Consider the following 16,543-nt stretch of genomic DNA (forward strand, 5'->3'; position numbering starts at 1 on the left):
TATTAAAGTCCCCTGCTATTAGCACATTCTTATCTATAAACTTCTTTCTGTTTGTGATTAATTGTTGTAAATATTTAGGTGCTCCCATATTCGGTGCGTAGACATTTATGATTGTTAGTTCTTCCTGATGGATGGACCCTGTAATTATTATGTAGTGCAGAAATTTATATTTTTAACAGGGGTTCAAAGTAATAAAACATTTTCAATCAACTTCAATCAACATCATGTTTATTCAACAAGTAAAAATAACAGTATCAAACACAGAACTACTTTTAAATTTTTTTAAAAGGCAACTGGTTTATATTCCATCCTCATTTGTATCCAGATTAGGCATCACTTTTAATTTTGGGAGATTATAAGAGTTTGGCCATATCACAGAATTTTGTGAATAGAATGGAATCCTCTTAAGTTTCCTTACGACTTATTCACGAGTCCAAGGGATGGAGTAGATGTTTAGATTAAAGGTGAAAATGCAGAAAATCAGTCACAAAAATTTATAACACTGTTCATACAGAAAACTTTGGAACTCTTGAGAAATTTTTGTTTTGTTTCTAAAAATGTAGTTCAAACTTAGTAGTGCCATTGGCAATGGAAAAATGAATGTCCTGTCTAGCTGTTTTTAACCTAATCACATAGCTGATTGAAGTCATGCATCTAAATTTCCTTGAACAATCCCCAAAACGCCTGTTTTCCTCTAGATTTTGTATTCCGGACCAGCGTATTCAAGTGTGTTATCATATATATAAAGATGATTAGATCTTGCATGTATGCTAAATCAGTGGGAAAAAAAAGTTTATATCTTTATGGTTTACTACCACAGAGTCAAACAGGTCACACTCGGTAATGACATTGCAATAATCTCCAACCCAATGTGACTGATTAGAATGACTCTCATTAACATCAAAAATGCCCTTATTATGCTGCTCTTAATGGACACAGGTCAGCCCTAATCCTACTTGACCAGTGTTACATTTGACACTAAAAAATATTTCTTCTTTTTAAACTGTCTCTTAGTTTTTAAAGCACTCACTTGGTTTATCTTCTCTCTTTTAAGCTGCTAACCTACACAAACAAAAACTAAAAAATGGGAACTAAGAAACAACTATTTTCAGATAGTGGATGCTAGGAAGTACAGTACTGTGATTTCTGAGAGAAGAAGAGCAAATAAGGCAGTGTATGAAGGAAGTCTCTATTTTGCAGCCCATAAAGGAAGAACCCAAATAAAGCCCTGCACTATTTCTGGGTTGAGTAACAGAGTTTGAAGAACCTGAGGCTGAATTTATTGGGCCAATAGAATATTTGTCTAAAAATGAGAAAGTCAGGGTGCCTTGGTGGCTCAGTTGTTTAAGTATCCAACTCTAGACTCCAGCTCAGGTCAGGATCTCATGGTTCACAAGACAGAGTCCCACATGGGACTCTGCACTACCAGTGCAGATCCTGCTTGGGATTCTCTCTCCCTCTCTCTCTTCCCCTTTCCCGTGTATACAGTCTCTCTGTCTCTCTCAAAAAATAGATAAACTTAAAAAATACATTTTAGGGGCACCTGCATCGTTCAGTCAGTTAAGCATCTGACTTTAACTCAAGTCATGATCTCACAGTTCATAAGTTCAAGCCCCATGTAGGGCTCTGTGCTGATAGCTCAGAGCCTAGAGCCTGATTCAGATTCCATGTCTCCCTCCCTCTCTGCCCCTCCTCTGCTCACGCTCTGTCTCTCTCATTCAAAAACAAATTTAAAAAAACATTAAAAATTTTTAAAGTGAGAAAGTCATATAGAGAGAATTCCAGAAATCTACATAAGGGTCCCCTTGAGTCTTTGGCTGAGTACTGATCTGTGAATGCATGGGATAACAATCTATGTGGCTGAGGAAAACAAGCAAACAAACAAAAAACAATGGAAAACCATGAGCTGAAAAAGTTCCTAAAGCTCACAAAAAGCTTGAAATAATTCATATCTCCAACAGACGGAGTAGAAATACACAGTAATGCACCAGGTGGTGTTGTCAATGCACTTAGCCCCTTAATAGTGATGCTAAATGATCCCTGGATTAAAGGGTTCTCTATACCCTCTTTAAAAACAACACAACACAACAATGAAACCCCAAAACACTTAAAACCAAGATCAAAAATATCCAAGTGATTGGTGAATAACCTATTTGCCAAGATGAAGATCAATACTCTTTAAAAGAATACAACAAAAACCAACATGCAAAAATGAAAAATGTACAACATCTGGCATCCAAATCAAAATGATCAGGCATGACGAGAAGCAATAAAATATGACTCAAAACCAGGAGAAAAGTCAACCATTAAGAATAGTATTGAATTAAAACAACTGATGGAATTAGCAGACAATCACATTGCAAAAGCTAATATTTATATTATAAATATTCTTGAGAATAAATGGAAATGTGAAAATAGTGAGGACAGAAATGAAAGATACAAAAAGATCCAACTGAGATTTTGAAGGTGAAAGAATGAAAAATTCAAAATGAAAACTAATATATGACCAATGGAATTAAGAACAGATTAGACACTGTAGAAAAAAAATCAGTAAATTTAGACAATAATAGAAACTATCAAGAAGAAAGAATATAGAAAAAATAAAAATGAAAGAACAAACAGAATCTCAGTCAACTCTGGAGAAATATCAAGTGGACCAACATATGCATGAGTTCCTGGAGGAGACAATGGGGGTAAAGAGGAGAAAAATAGTTGAAGATACAGTGGCTGGAAAATTTCCAAATTAAATAAAAGCTCTGGTCCCACAGAGCTAACGGGTCCAACTTGCCACATGAGAAATATACAAGAAAGCCACAAAAAGACGGCATAATCAAATTCCTGGAAACTAGGCCTTGGTATTTTATATCTAGAAAAAATATCTTTGAAAAATGGAGAAAAATGAACATACAAAACTGAAAGAATCATTGTTAGCATATCTGAAACATGAGAAATAATAATAGTCATAATTAGAGATATAGTTAATGGATAACTAATATGGTATGAAACAGAAGTTGGCTACACACAGGGAATGAGGTGCACTGGAATTGACACATGTATAGAAAAACAGAAAAGCTGCATTTTTGCCTTTAAAAAATATTGACTATCTATCTATCTATCTATCTATCTATCTATCTATCTATCTATTTTTGAGGGTTTTTAAAACAATGTTTATTTAGTTTTGAGAAAGCACAAGAAAGGACGGGGCAGAGAGAAGGGAACAGAGGATCCAAAGTGTGCTCTGTGCTACAGACTGACTGCAGCCAGCCCAATGCGGGGCTGGAACTCACGAACCGTGAGATCATGACGTGAGCCAAAGTCAGACACTTAACTGACTGAACCACCCAGGTGCCGTCATCATTATTTAAATCAAAATCATAATACGGAGCCTGGGTGGCTCTGGTGGTTAAGTGTTTAACTTTGGCTCACGTCATGATCTCACAGTTTGTGGGTTTGAGTTCTGTGTTAGGCTCAGTGCTGACAGCTCAGGGCCTGAAACCTGCTTCAGATTCAGTGTCTCCCCCTCTCTTCATCCCTCCCCCATTCACACTCTGTCTCTCTCTCTCTCTTTCTCAAAACTAAAATAAACATTAAAAAATTTTAAATCAGAATTATAAGATTATATTGTAGGATATATAATATATAGAAGTAAGATGTATGACAACAATAACATAAAGGACCGGAAAAGAAGTAACATAAAGGGTAAAAAGGAATTAGAGGTTTACTCCTGTAAGTAAATGTAAAGTATATAATATTATTTTAAGATACATTATAAAATGTTAAAATGTTAAGATGTCAAAGTATTAACTTAAGATGTATCTGAGGCAAAGACAAGAAAAACAAAAAATATATAGTTAATAAATCAAAAGTGAAGATAAAATGTAATTATAAAAAATTACTCAATCCAAAATAAGACAAGAATCAAAAAGAAAGCAGGAATGGGTAGAACAAAGCAAGAAGCAAAATGCAGACTTAACTCAATCATATTGATAATTACATTAAAATGGAAATGGGTTCAACAATCCAACTAAGATTATATCAACAACAAAGACTTAAATATATGCCATCTAAAAGAAACACATTAAAATATTTAAAAAAGAGATGGAATAAATGGTAGCGTGGAAAAATGTATATGATACAAATACCAATCAAAAGAAAGACTTAGCCCTGGATATATGATTATCAGAAAAAAATATTATTCTTCACAAGAAATATTACCCAGGATAGAGGCATTATATATTGATAAAGGGATCAACTTTTCAAGAAGACATAATCATCCTAAATGAGTATATATCTAATATTATCACTCCAAAATACATGAATCATAACCTGAGAGAACTAATGCAAAAATAGACAAATCATAAGTATAGTTAATCACCCTCAGCTATTGATAGAATATGCACACATAAAAATCACTAAGGATAACTAGCTTTTATAGATTTCACCCAATAATACCAGAATACAAGTTGTTTGCAAGTACATTAATCAAAATGGACACTATTGTGAGACATAATACAATCAAAAGGACTGAAATTAAACACATTATGTTCTGTGACCAATACAGAACTAAATTAGATGCCGATAACAGAAAGATACCTTGAAAACCACCAAGTATATGATGATTATACCACTAATTTCTAAATAATTAGTGAATAAAAATAAATATAAATATTTTTTTACTAAAATAAATTTTTACTAAAATAAATATTTTAAGGGTAAAACTTAAACAATATATCAAAATGTGTGGAATGGAACTAAATTAGTGCCTGGAAGGAAATTTGATATATTTATTGAATATATATTGAAGCCACCAAAATGTAACTAGAATAAATTTTAATTTAAAATAAAATGCTTATATCAGTAAAGAAGAGAGATCTCAAGTCAAGTATCTAAACTTTCAGTTTAAGAAACTTGGAAAAACAAGAGAAAATTAAACTCAAAGTAAACAGAAGGAATGAGTGTTTATTTTGTACAGTTATCAAATTTATTGGCTAAAGTTGCTCATATTATTTCATATTATTTTAGTGTATGCAGGATTCTCATGATGTCCCTTCCTTTATTCTTGACTTTATTTCTTTTTTCTTATTTCTTTTTTTGATCAGTCTTCGTAGAATATCATCAACTTTAATAATTGCAAAGAGCCAGTTTTTGGCTTCATTGACTTTTCTCTATTTTTATTTTCTATTTCATTGATTACACAAACTCCTTCAGAAACTATGAGAAAGGAATACTTCCCAATCTATTTCATGAGAGTAGCAGTACCCCAATAACAAAACTAAACAATAACACCATAAGATAAAACAAACTATGAAGTAATATTCCTTATGAACAGACCCAGAGATCATTAACAAAATGCTAACAAACATAATCTAAAATAATTTAAAGTAGATAATCCCTTGTGATCAAGCAGGATTTATCTGAGGATTGTAAAGTTGGATCACCAGTTGAAAATCAATTAATATGGTTCACCACATTAGCAGCTGAAAATGAAAAAATTATATGATCATCTCCATAGATGCAGAAAATGCATTTGACAAACTTGTACATATATTCTTGATAAAAGTTCTTAATAAACTAGGAATACGAGGAACATCTTTAAAGTGATAAAGAACATTTGTAAATTAAATACATTGTTAACATTATTCTTAATTGTAAAAGGCTGACTCCTTTCTACTTAACGTAAGGAATAAGGCTGTAATATTTGTTCCCATCACTGCAAGTCAACATTTTACTGCAATAGGTAAAGAAAATGAAATAAAACTTACATGGGTTGGAAGAGAAGAAGCAAAACTCAATTTGCAGATGGTATGATTGTCTGCATAGAAAATCCTAGTGAAGCTTCTAAAAAGTAGCTAGAATAAACTTAGCAAGGTGTCAAAAAGAAAGTTAATGTATGGGGTGCATGGCTGCGTCAGTCGGTAGAGCATGGGACACTTGATTGTGGGGTTGTAAGTTCAAGTTCCAAGTTGGGCATAGAGGCTACTAAAAAAATAGATAGTCTATTTAAAAAAAATAGAAAGTTACTGCATAAAAATAATTGCATTTTTCTATTCTGGCAACAATTGGAAACTGAAATGGAATAAAAGCATTTGTGTTTTCTATTTTCTATTGAAAAATAGAAAACACATGATAAATTTAATAAAGTATGTACAAGACTTGCACACCAAAAACCATTAAATGCTAATAAGAAAAAAATTATAAAGACAAGTAAATGAAAAAATATATCATATTCATACACTGGGAGATCCAATATTCTTAAAATGTCCATTTTCCCCAAACTGACCTGTAGATTTAATATAACCCCAATCAAATTCTAGAAGGTTTTTGGTAAAGAAATTGAGAAGCTGATTTAAAAATTTATATAGAAATGCAAAGGATCTAACACACCCAAAAGGTTTTAGAAATGAAAAACAGCTGGAGAGTTTACACCACCCAATTTAATGCTCTGCTAGAAAGCTGCAGTGATCAAGACAGTACGGTGTCAGTACAAGAACAGATAGACTAATGAAACAGAATAAAGTTCAGAAATGTATGGGCACATATAGTGCCAGTTTATTTTGACAAAGGGGCCCAAGTAGCTCAATGAAGAAGAAGAAGAATCTTTTCAGAAATGATGTTGGGAAAATTGGATATCCATTAAAAGGTGAACTTTGACCTTTACCTCAAATCATATAGAAACATTAATATTGAAATTGCAAGGTGGACCTAAATGCAAAATTCAAAACTATAAAACTTCTTGAGGAAAACATAGGAGAGGTGTCTTTAGAATTTGACTTAGGCTAAGGTGTATTTCTTAGAAAATAAAAAGCATAACCCATGAAAGAAAAGGATAATAGACTAGGCTTTATAAAAATTAGATTAAGATACTGCAGCAGAAGTAAAACACAAGCTGTATACTGGGAGAAAATTGTTACAGAACATAAATATATAAAAAGGACTGGTATCTAGATTACTTAAAGAACTCTTACAACACATTGCTGAGAAAATTAACAACCCCAAATAGAAAAGATTTGTACAGACACTTTACCCAAGAAGATGTATAAATGGTAAATAAATAAATAATATTATTCCCAACATCACTGGACATTAAAGAAAGGCAAAGATATAAATAAACACCTAACTGAATGCTTAAAATTAAAGAGTCGGAATCCCAAATATTTGTAAGGATGTGGAGTATTCTTGGGATGAAAAATGAAAACATAGGTCTACCCCCATGCTTTTGACTTATACACTAATGTTCATAGCAAAATTATTCATAATAGGCTGGAAATAACCCAAATGCCCATTAAATAGTGAATAAATAAAAAAATCATTGCACATCATCCAATGTAAAATTATTAAACAATTAAAAATAACAAAGTACTATATACAACAGTGTGGATGAATCACAGAAGCATTATACTATGTAGAGGAAGCTGGGCCAAGATTAATTCCCCCAAACAAATAAACAAACAAAACCCAAACAACAACATGCAGTATTACTTGATTTCTATGAACTTGAGGAACTGACATTACTATAGTGATAGAAGCAGAAAGGGTAGTTTCCTGGTGTGACTGAGGGGGGAGGGGAAGCCGACTACAAAAAGGCATGGGGTGGTTATACAACTGTAATCATTGGTCAAAATGCATTAATTTAAATGAGTGAATTGAATTTTATTTAGTAAAGACCTCATAAAAAGCTGGGAAAAAAACCCGTCTGGACTCACCACTTTTCCTACTTGAATTTGAGTTACCTGAAGTCCTTCTAGGAATAAATAATGCTCTAATTTAATCAACTACAAAGCAAAATCCTGGACTTATCCTTAAGATTTCTCTTATCCTCCCAAACTATGAGCTTACCAAGCCATACAGCAGTAAGAATTCTGTAAAATCGCCTATTCCCTGTATCTTCATGGAGGCTCATTGGCTGGATCCAAGCTTCTGTCTTCTCTCACCAATATTTCCTCAACAGCTGTATCCATTACCTTCACCTCTGATGCTGGATAGATTTCTTGAAATGTAAACCTAGCCATGTCACTTTCTAAGGTATACCCGTGGGAAAAATGAGGACTTTTTCAAGCTAAAGGCTGTCATTATGACTCCCCAAAATCCTTTCAAATGCTTCTTCAATACTGAAACATAGTCCTAATTTAGGGGCAATTCCTATAGATTTTTGGTAAATTCCTTTAATTAGTTCCTAATTTCCTTGTATTTTGCAGATAATATTTCATTGTGTCTAGGTATAAAGTTATTGCTGTTTCTGGTTTTAAGTTTTCCTTTTTTTGTAGGTATAATGAATAAAGATACAGAAGTGTGTACTTCATATTTCCCAGAAATAAAATGAAATATAAGGTACTGATCAGTATCTGCAATCACTCAATACTGACAGTTCTATACTGTTTTATAAGGTAATACTGGCTTCTGAAATGCCCAACTGTAAAGCTTTAACAAAATAAAAAAATTTTGAAACATTACCAGAGAAAATAAAGCAATGAACTTACCTTACAACCAGTGGTGATGCTGTGACCCCAGGAATTAGGTGCACATTGAGAACATCTCTCTCCAATGGTATTGGGAGGACAGATGCACTGCCCAGTCTTTGGGTCACAGTTATTACCCAGATGGGAACAATCACAAGCTTCACAGGTGAAAGGGAAAAAATAGTAAAACAGTAAAAATTTGATAGAGGGTGCTGAGTTTATTTCTGTTGTTTTATTTTCCATATTATGGTTAAGGATACTTGGAAGTGAACACTGACCTCATTCATCTTTTATATCACATTAACGTATTTTTCACAGAGATGATCAATAAATTTATGTTGTATTTCATTTAATAATTCCAAAAGGTAAAACAGTTTTAGTTTTTCAACTACGTTGAAAGAAAGAAACACGGGGCATATCAGATTCTATGATAACTGAGTCTAGATGCTATAAAGTTTAAAATTTTGTTTCTATAGGTATTTCAAGTTCATAACTTCATTTTCTATGCTATATAGATTAATATTTCCTTCCTTTTGATGACTCTGATTATAATAGCCACACATCAGGACATTTCGGTTTTGCAAAGATTAAAAATAGCTGACTTATGTAACTCGTGTGTGTGTGTGTGTGTGTGTGTGTGTGTGTATGTGCGTGTGTGTATGAAGGTATTTTTGAGTTTTATTTACCACCTGCTTTATTCTTTTCAATAGGGTTTTTATTTTCTTAGCTATGATACGATGTATGAAGAATATGTCTACCCACTGCACTTTCTCAAAGAATACAAAAATGAGATTTGGAAAAGAAAAAAAAATTATTTCAGAAGAGCTTCAAAGTCAAAGTCATCTAAGATGAGGAATATCCACTACTGATTAGCTATCATTGACTCAACACGAAGTATATTTCAAAACAGTGATTCCAACTAAGTGTAAGCAAGAGAAGAAACACCACCAAATATTCAGATTCAAACAGAAGACTAATGTTATAAGACACCTTTTCATTGGTTATATGATGATGAAATCTTTAAATGAAATATACTTCAAATATTTGATTAAGTTCAGCTTTCCAGGGACCACAATTATCATTGCTTACAGCATGCCAGCTGTGAAAAATGTTTAGCATAATACTTGACACCAATGCCAAATAAATGTTAGCTGTTGTTTTTGTTATTATTATTGTTGTTGATAATTTGAAGTCAAAGGATTTATTTTATACCTTACTAAGAAGAAAAACAGTTTATATTATATTCATATTTATGTGCTAAGAATGTTTTGGGATAGTTCAAATTGTTACTTGTAAATAGAAATTCTCAAATCAGTTCTTCAATGGAACCATAAAACTGAGTAGGGAGAAGACCTGAATAATTAGCTAGTTTTCCCGCTCAAATGGAATGTTTACCACCATTCAGAATACTAATAAACATTGCTAATAAGAATAACAATGATAAACACCTACATGCTAAGTGCCAGGCAGCACTCTAAATATTTTATAGCCATTAACCCAACTAATTCTTATAACACCCAGTAAGATAGATACCGTTCTTGAATCAACAGATAAATATTGCAGGAAGACAGCAAGACCAGGTCGCTCAGTCAAGGTCACATAACTAGTTACCCGTGGAGCCACTAAACTGATCCAAGTTATCTGGTGAAGTCATACCCTCAACCATAATGCTATCCTGCCTCTTTGGGACTGGTTTTCATCCTGTTTCTCTGGATTTGAATGCTACTAAGTTTGCATTTCTAACATTATCACCATCTCATAATTTTGAATAGTACTCCTTGTCTTATTTATAATTTCTGGTAGTGAATATGTTTGAATGTATACTTCCATTTTCATTAATTTGCATTAAGTGAACTGTTAGAGTTGGATTTAAAGAACAGTATATTTGAAAATGCAGCTTTGTAAGTTTTCAGTGTACATAGATGATGACTCAGATCACATGCAGATTTTTAGGAGATCTACAATGATAACATTCAGAACAACAGAATGGTTTATCTTTATGATGAAAAGTGTATATTGAAATTGGTTGAGAGTATCTATAAGGTACTCATTTTTTAAATAATTTGAAATATTAATCCTGCCACTACTTACATAAATTTGCAACAATAGTCAATAATAATGTCTTAAAACCTTATCGCGTATTTATCATGGTACTGGGAGTAAAGGAGTATCATCAGTGTTCAATCAGTGAATTTAATAAGCAAAGGTGATACCCAACCTAGTAAATGTTGGAATAAGTGTCAGTTCCAAATTAGTAGCAAATAAATCAAGGTAACGTTCAGTCTTCATTTTCATTTGTAATATGCTAACTCCTATTTTCTTAATTCATGATTTGTGGGAAGAATATGAGAATACTGCTTGAGAGAAATTGTGGTTAGAAATCTTCCTGTATTTCCCCCAAGAACTAGCGAATACCTAGTGCTAATCTATTTCTTTCTAGGAACATCATGGTTTTCAAGGCACATGAAAGTAGGTGAAAAGATTTTCTTTTTATACCAGAAAAAAAAGTTAACTTCTCTGATCCTTATACCAGTTTTGCAATAGGAAAAGAGAAAGTTGAGCTGTATTAACTTGGGAGTGAAGTTTAAGCTTAGAGAACACTGGCAAAAGAAACATTGAACATTTGACTTTCAAGCTACAGTAGCCCTTGAGCGACTGACTGGCTGACTGGCGGTCACAGACAAGAAGGGACACGGCAGAATTGAGATCGGCTGATGGATTTTTTATGGAGTATCTGCAAGCAGTTTTTTATAGTGCAGTGTTTCACACTGCAATGTGTCCCATTTGTTAGTTTATTTAAAATAAGTATACTTTACTTATTCAGTGAAATATGTTGGATCATATATTTGTTGTCAAGGTGCCCTTCCTTTAAATCTCTGGGAGCCTGGGAGAATGAACTCCTACAGTCTCGAAAATGCTAAAACAGAGAATGAAAGTGTAGGGCTTAGTCTTATTCACAGACCTGTGCATCCTCCTTCCTGGAAGTTGAAATAGCCGTGAGCACAGCGGTCACATTTCTTTCCTGTTACTCCAGGTTGGCACCAACATTGACCACTCTCTTCACAGTCAAATGACTTAGACCCAAAAGAATTGCAATTGCAGGGAACACACCCCCTCCCGGATTGTAGGCCGAAGGTTTCCGTCTGACATAGAAAAGGAAAGAGAAAAATTAAATTTAAATCAATTAATTCATTATGAAACAAGATGCACAATACCGAAAGAGGAGGCAGGAAAGAGAAACCAATGGGTTATCAAGGTTCTTCACTGCTGTTATGACAATGAGGTTGTAATTTTATCTAATGGACCTTTTCTAGGATATCCAAAATGAAGAGTTCAATTACTTTAAAATTTTATCAAAATTAATGGTAGAACTAGGGCATGATCTTTTTGTCTATTATATGTTCACCGGTCTTTTCCTAACTGCCCAAGGGTTTAACAGTAATGTGGAACTAAGCTATGGGTGCTATTTATATTTTAATTTAAAAATTTACTTGCTTCATTCCTAATAATCTGAGTTGATTGCTTTTAGATCTTATGAACTCGTTCTACTTGTTAAAAATGTTTTCAATATTATTGACCAGATTCCTACAGTTAAAATAAATATTCTTCCTCTAATATTTGATCTAATTTTTGTCATCTCTCCATAAATACTTCTGATCATTATTCTAGGGCTCACATTATAAATATAACTTACAGGTTTATGCCTATGCTGACAAAATAATTGGTTTACAAACATGTAGTTTCTTGGGTTTCATTTTAACAAGTGAAATTGATTTGAGAGAACACACATTAAAGCACCAGATTAGGTGGATGAAAGGAAACTTTTATTCTCTGATGAGTTAGTCCTAGGCATATGTTTTATCTATTTATAACAAATAACTTTCTATGATCAGTTTTCATTACTAGCTTTGGCTTGAAATACATGTTATATGACCTAGAGTGATTATGTTAGAAAGTGTGGATAAATTAAAAATTACCTCTACTAGAAAAATGAAAAGCACATATCCTACTTAAAGTACATCAAGGTTGTATTTTAAAATATGAAGTATGTCACATTGTTATGATATTTTAATCTGAAAAATTAGTCTCAGTAATTACTTCTTTGTAAAAATAATTCCTACTTTGGAATATCAGACATAATAGTTACTTTCTGGTAGGAATAAATCTTGCTATTTAATATGAGCCACCCAAAGAGAAATGGGATTATTATATATTTTTGCCATTGTTACCAGTATAAGAAATAGTTCTAGAAAACAAAATAATACTGAAAATTAGTCTTTTAAAATGACTATAGCTAAGAACAGTGTTGGTTTTTAAATATAAAATGGGTTGATTGAGTTTGATAATCATTTAATCTTTGTATTTACTGCGGACTTTATTTTATTTCCAGTTCAAATTCATATTTCATTATATGATTACAGAAGAAAGTGTTTTGTGTTTATTGTACACCTGAAACTAATATAACACTGTATGTTAACTATACTGCAATTAATCTAAAATTTAAAACAAACAATAAATAAAACAAAAAAGAAGTATGTATCATTTCTAACAAATGGTTTAAGACAATTTTAAAATTAAATTTAGCTACATAAGGAAAGATTAAAGCATAGGATATTTTTATTCAGAAAAACCCACATTTAGCTATAAAATTCTAAATACCTGACCTGGAGAAATAATCAGAAATTAGGAAAATGGTTAAAGTATGAGCATGCTCATTACAGTATTATTTATGAGAGTAACTACAGAGGTATTTAAATGTTTAATGTTAGAAAAAAAGTTGAATAAATTAAATTAGGATACATTCATGCTATGAAATAATATGCAATTATTAAAATCCTGTTTTGAAGCAGTTTTAATGATAGGAATGTGTTTAATGTATAGCATAATGCAAAATTTCAAAAAGCAGAATACAGAATTATATATATACTATGATCCCAATTATATACCTCTAATGACACACATACCACTCTTCAGACACAAATAGAAACATATATACATGAAATAAAGACTAGAACAAGCTATGTTAGTTTTTAAAAGCCTGAATCATAGATGTCTTAGCATTTCTTATGCAAAGTATTTTGCATTTATTTCCTAAATTTTCTTGACTTAGAAACCTGAATCGTAGAGAGAGTACTTTAAACTCATCTTTATTTCTTAAATTTTTCTTCACTTGGCATATGTATATCTTTGATGGGTATATCAATATAGTATTATCTGAACTTCTAAATCGTAGTTATTAAGAAAACTCCCAAGTTCATTATGTAAAAACTACGTACAAAGAAATCTCTCTGTCATATGTTTCAAATATTTAAATAATGTAGTTTTAAAGAATTAAGTAATACCAAAACAAACTAACAAACTTCAGTAACAAAATTGTAATAAATCTGATGTATAAAAACTTATTTCAGAGGCTAGGGAAAATCTCTGTGGTAAACATATTCAAAAAGTAGATGTTCCTAGTCTAAACAAGATTAATGAGGTAAAACAAAACGGGAGACAGTCCCTATCCAGTGTCGCTGGGAAGCTTAATAATCCGTAAATTATTTTCATTTGGAGTAATAATAACAACAGCACTTCTGATTACACCTGCCATGTGCTAAGCTCTGTTCTAAAGCCCTTTACAAATATGAATTCATTTAATCCTCAAGACAACCCTGGGACATAGTTATTACCATCACCTTTCTACTGAGTGGTGAAACCAACGCATAGAAAGGTCAAGTAATTTGCCTAAGGTCACCAGCTCCCCAACCTTAGGGTAAGGGTTCCAAGTCAGACAGCCTGGTTCCAAAGTCTGTGCTCTTAACTCTCATACATATTGTCTCAGAGGAAGAACGGTCTCAGGACGAAACCCCACCCTACATGATAGTGCTATAAGGTATGTAGGAAAAGGGCATGAATGAGGGTGGGATTTCTGCTAAATTTATATTTTGGAGACATTTTGATCTGTTACTCTTCCTTTCTTTTACTTTAAATGTATGCATTTGTTTTTGAAAAAACAGTATTTTTTTTAAAAGATTTCTTCATCTAATAACAACAAAACAACAACAGTAATGATACCTAGCATTTACTAGGAACTCTCCAGATGCGTGCCTCATGTACTGTTCTCATGACAATCCAGAGCCAGCCATGAGGTGCCCGGACAGGTCTCCCTACGAGAGAATCTTTGCTAGATTTCCCTTCATTTGTTCATTCATAGAACTGAGTTCGTTCCCAGTGAGGTCTGAAATTCCTTCCACCTCTAAGATCACAGCTTTCTACAAATAAACTTCTACATATCCATGGATAACTCAAACTTTTATGAACCTATGAACTTGAACATACTTTTAAAAATACACAGACAGCTATTTTCAAAAGGCAACGTTTTAAGCAGGAATTGTCTAGTTTATACATTTGCAATTTTGCACACCAAGCAACCATTATTTGGTAAAAATGGCATCGGGGAAGGTCAGTGGCTGCACATGGAACACAACATGCGGAGGCAGGAGCCATGCAGTGCCTCTGGATTACCGGAGCTGGGGGCCGGTAGGCTCCCCGAGGGCACCCGCTGGAGCTGCTGGAACCCCACCTCTGAGGAAGCCCCAGCACCCGGTGCGCTCTCCTTGACTGCTCCTCCTGCTGGTGCACCTGCCTGCTGAGGTTGCAATGTCTCCCTACGAAGCCAGATTTACATGCACATCTTCCTGTAAGGTCACACTGTGGTGTCACAGAACCAATGGGATTGCAGTCACATAACACACAGAAGCGCTTCTCTGGATCCCACCACGTATTGGGCTTTAAAAGCCGACAGAAAAATGAAACACAGAAACAAAAGAGCATATGGTATTATTCAAGAGATAGAGGCAGACAATATTTCCAAACTTACTGCAGAAAGGCCAGTTTGCCATCTGAGAAATACTTGTTCTGCTTAAGTCTTTATAACCCAAAATACATTTTTATAAGAAGTAGGTAGTGCAAATCCATCACTCTCATGAAGGGATCTCGAGGGGCTTGCCATACTGAAGGCAATGCAAAACATTCGGGAACAGAGAACAACGTATCGTGAATTTTGTTTCATTTAAAAGCAATGGTGTACCTATGCATCAGCATTTCTGCAAACCATGAGAGACTCTTGAATGCTGACAAAAACTGAGGACTGATGGATGTGGGTGGGAGGGGGGCATGGGAATGGAGGAGGGCACTTGTGGGGATGAGCACTGGGTGTTATGTGGAAACTAATTTGACAATAAACTATTTGTTAAAAAAAAAAGTGAAAAGTCAAAAAAATAAAATAAATAAAAGCAATGGTGTACATAAACCTCTGTTGATTAGCTTCTCTACTGAACACTTTTTTGAAGTAGAATGCTCCCTGTAACTAACTTTTCAGTGATTGAACTAGAACAAATGTTTGCCAAAAACAAAGGGTGTGACACACTTCATTCTGCCAACAACATAAAAGCAAAGAGTATTTTACTCATGATAGACTGGTATTAAATTTATAGGTTCTTTGTTTCAGAAACATCTGAATTACAGTAAATATTATACAAGTTCACTGCCAAGGAAATATAGGTTGAAGGTCAGCTGCTAGTGCACAGCAAATTTTGTTCTGTTTTGGGAAAACCCTTGAATGATCACAGTGATTGTACATGTAGAACTGGGTAATCCTGGACTCCTCTTTCAATATATTCATATGTATGTTGAAAGGTAATGAACATTTTCAAGGAGGAAGTAATTCACGACCAGCTCTTACTCCTTACCTTGCACTCATCACACCGCAGTCCTTGGACATTGGGTTTGCATTCACATTGTCCTGTCCTAGCATGGCAACTCTCGGACAAGGAGCTGTTGACATTACAGCGACAAGCTGCAAAGAGAAAAGAGATCTGTGGTTGGGAAAACACTTCCAATAGTCCTAATATGCTTGTTAAACAATAATATTCCCCAGATGGTAACACTGGCTACTAAGTTTCAGAATACAATGTTTTTGGGGTGGCGGGGTGGCTCAGTTTGTTAAGTGTCCAACTCTTGGTTTTGGCTCAGGTCATGATCTTGCAGTTTCCTGATTTCAAGCTCCACATTCAAGCTCCACTAGTGCAGAACCTCTTGGGATT

At 33.6% G+C, this 16,543-nt stretch overlaps 1 protein-coding gene across 1 annotated transcript in view; it reads right to left on the reverse strand.

Moving 5' to 3' along the window:
- Positions 1-16,543, reverse strand: part of LAMA2 (laminin subunit alpha 2) — a 500,973-nt gene that overhangs the window by 203,880 nt on the left and 280,550 nt on the right. Inside the window, exons 19-21 of the mRNA XM_077775991.1 lie at positions 16,190-16,296; positions 11,419-11,599; positions 8,478-8,614 (exon numbers count right to left, since the gene is read on the reverse strand). Of these exons, the coding sequence (XP_077632117.1) occupies positions 8,478-8,614; positions 11,419-11,599; positions 16,190-16,296 (425 nt within the window). The remainder of the gene's footprint in view (positions 1-8,477; positions 8,615-11,418; positions 11,600-16,189; positions 16,297-16,543) is intronic.

This window comes from Crocuta crocuta, unplaced genomic scaffold (assembly GCF_008692635.1).
Source record: "Crocuta crocuta isolate KB4526 unplaced genomic scaffold, BGI_CrCroc_1.0 scaffold25, whole genome shotgun sequence".
Taxonomy (NCBI): Eukaryota; Metazoa; Chordata; class Mammalia; order Carnivora; family Hyaenidae; genus Crocuta; species Crocuta crocuta.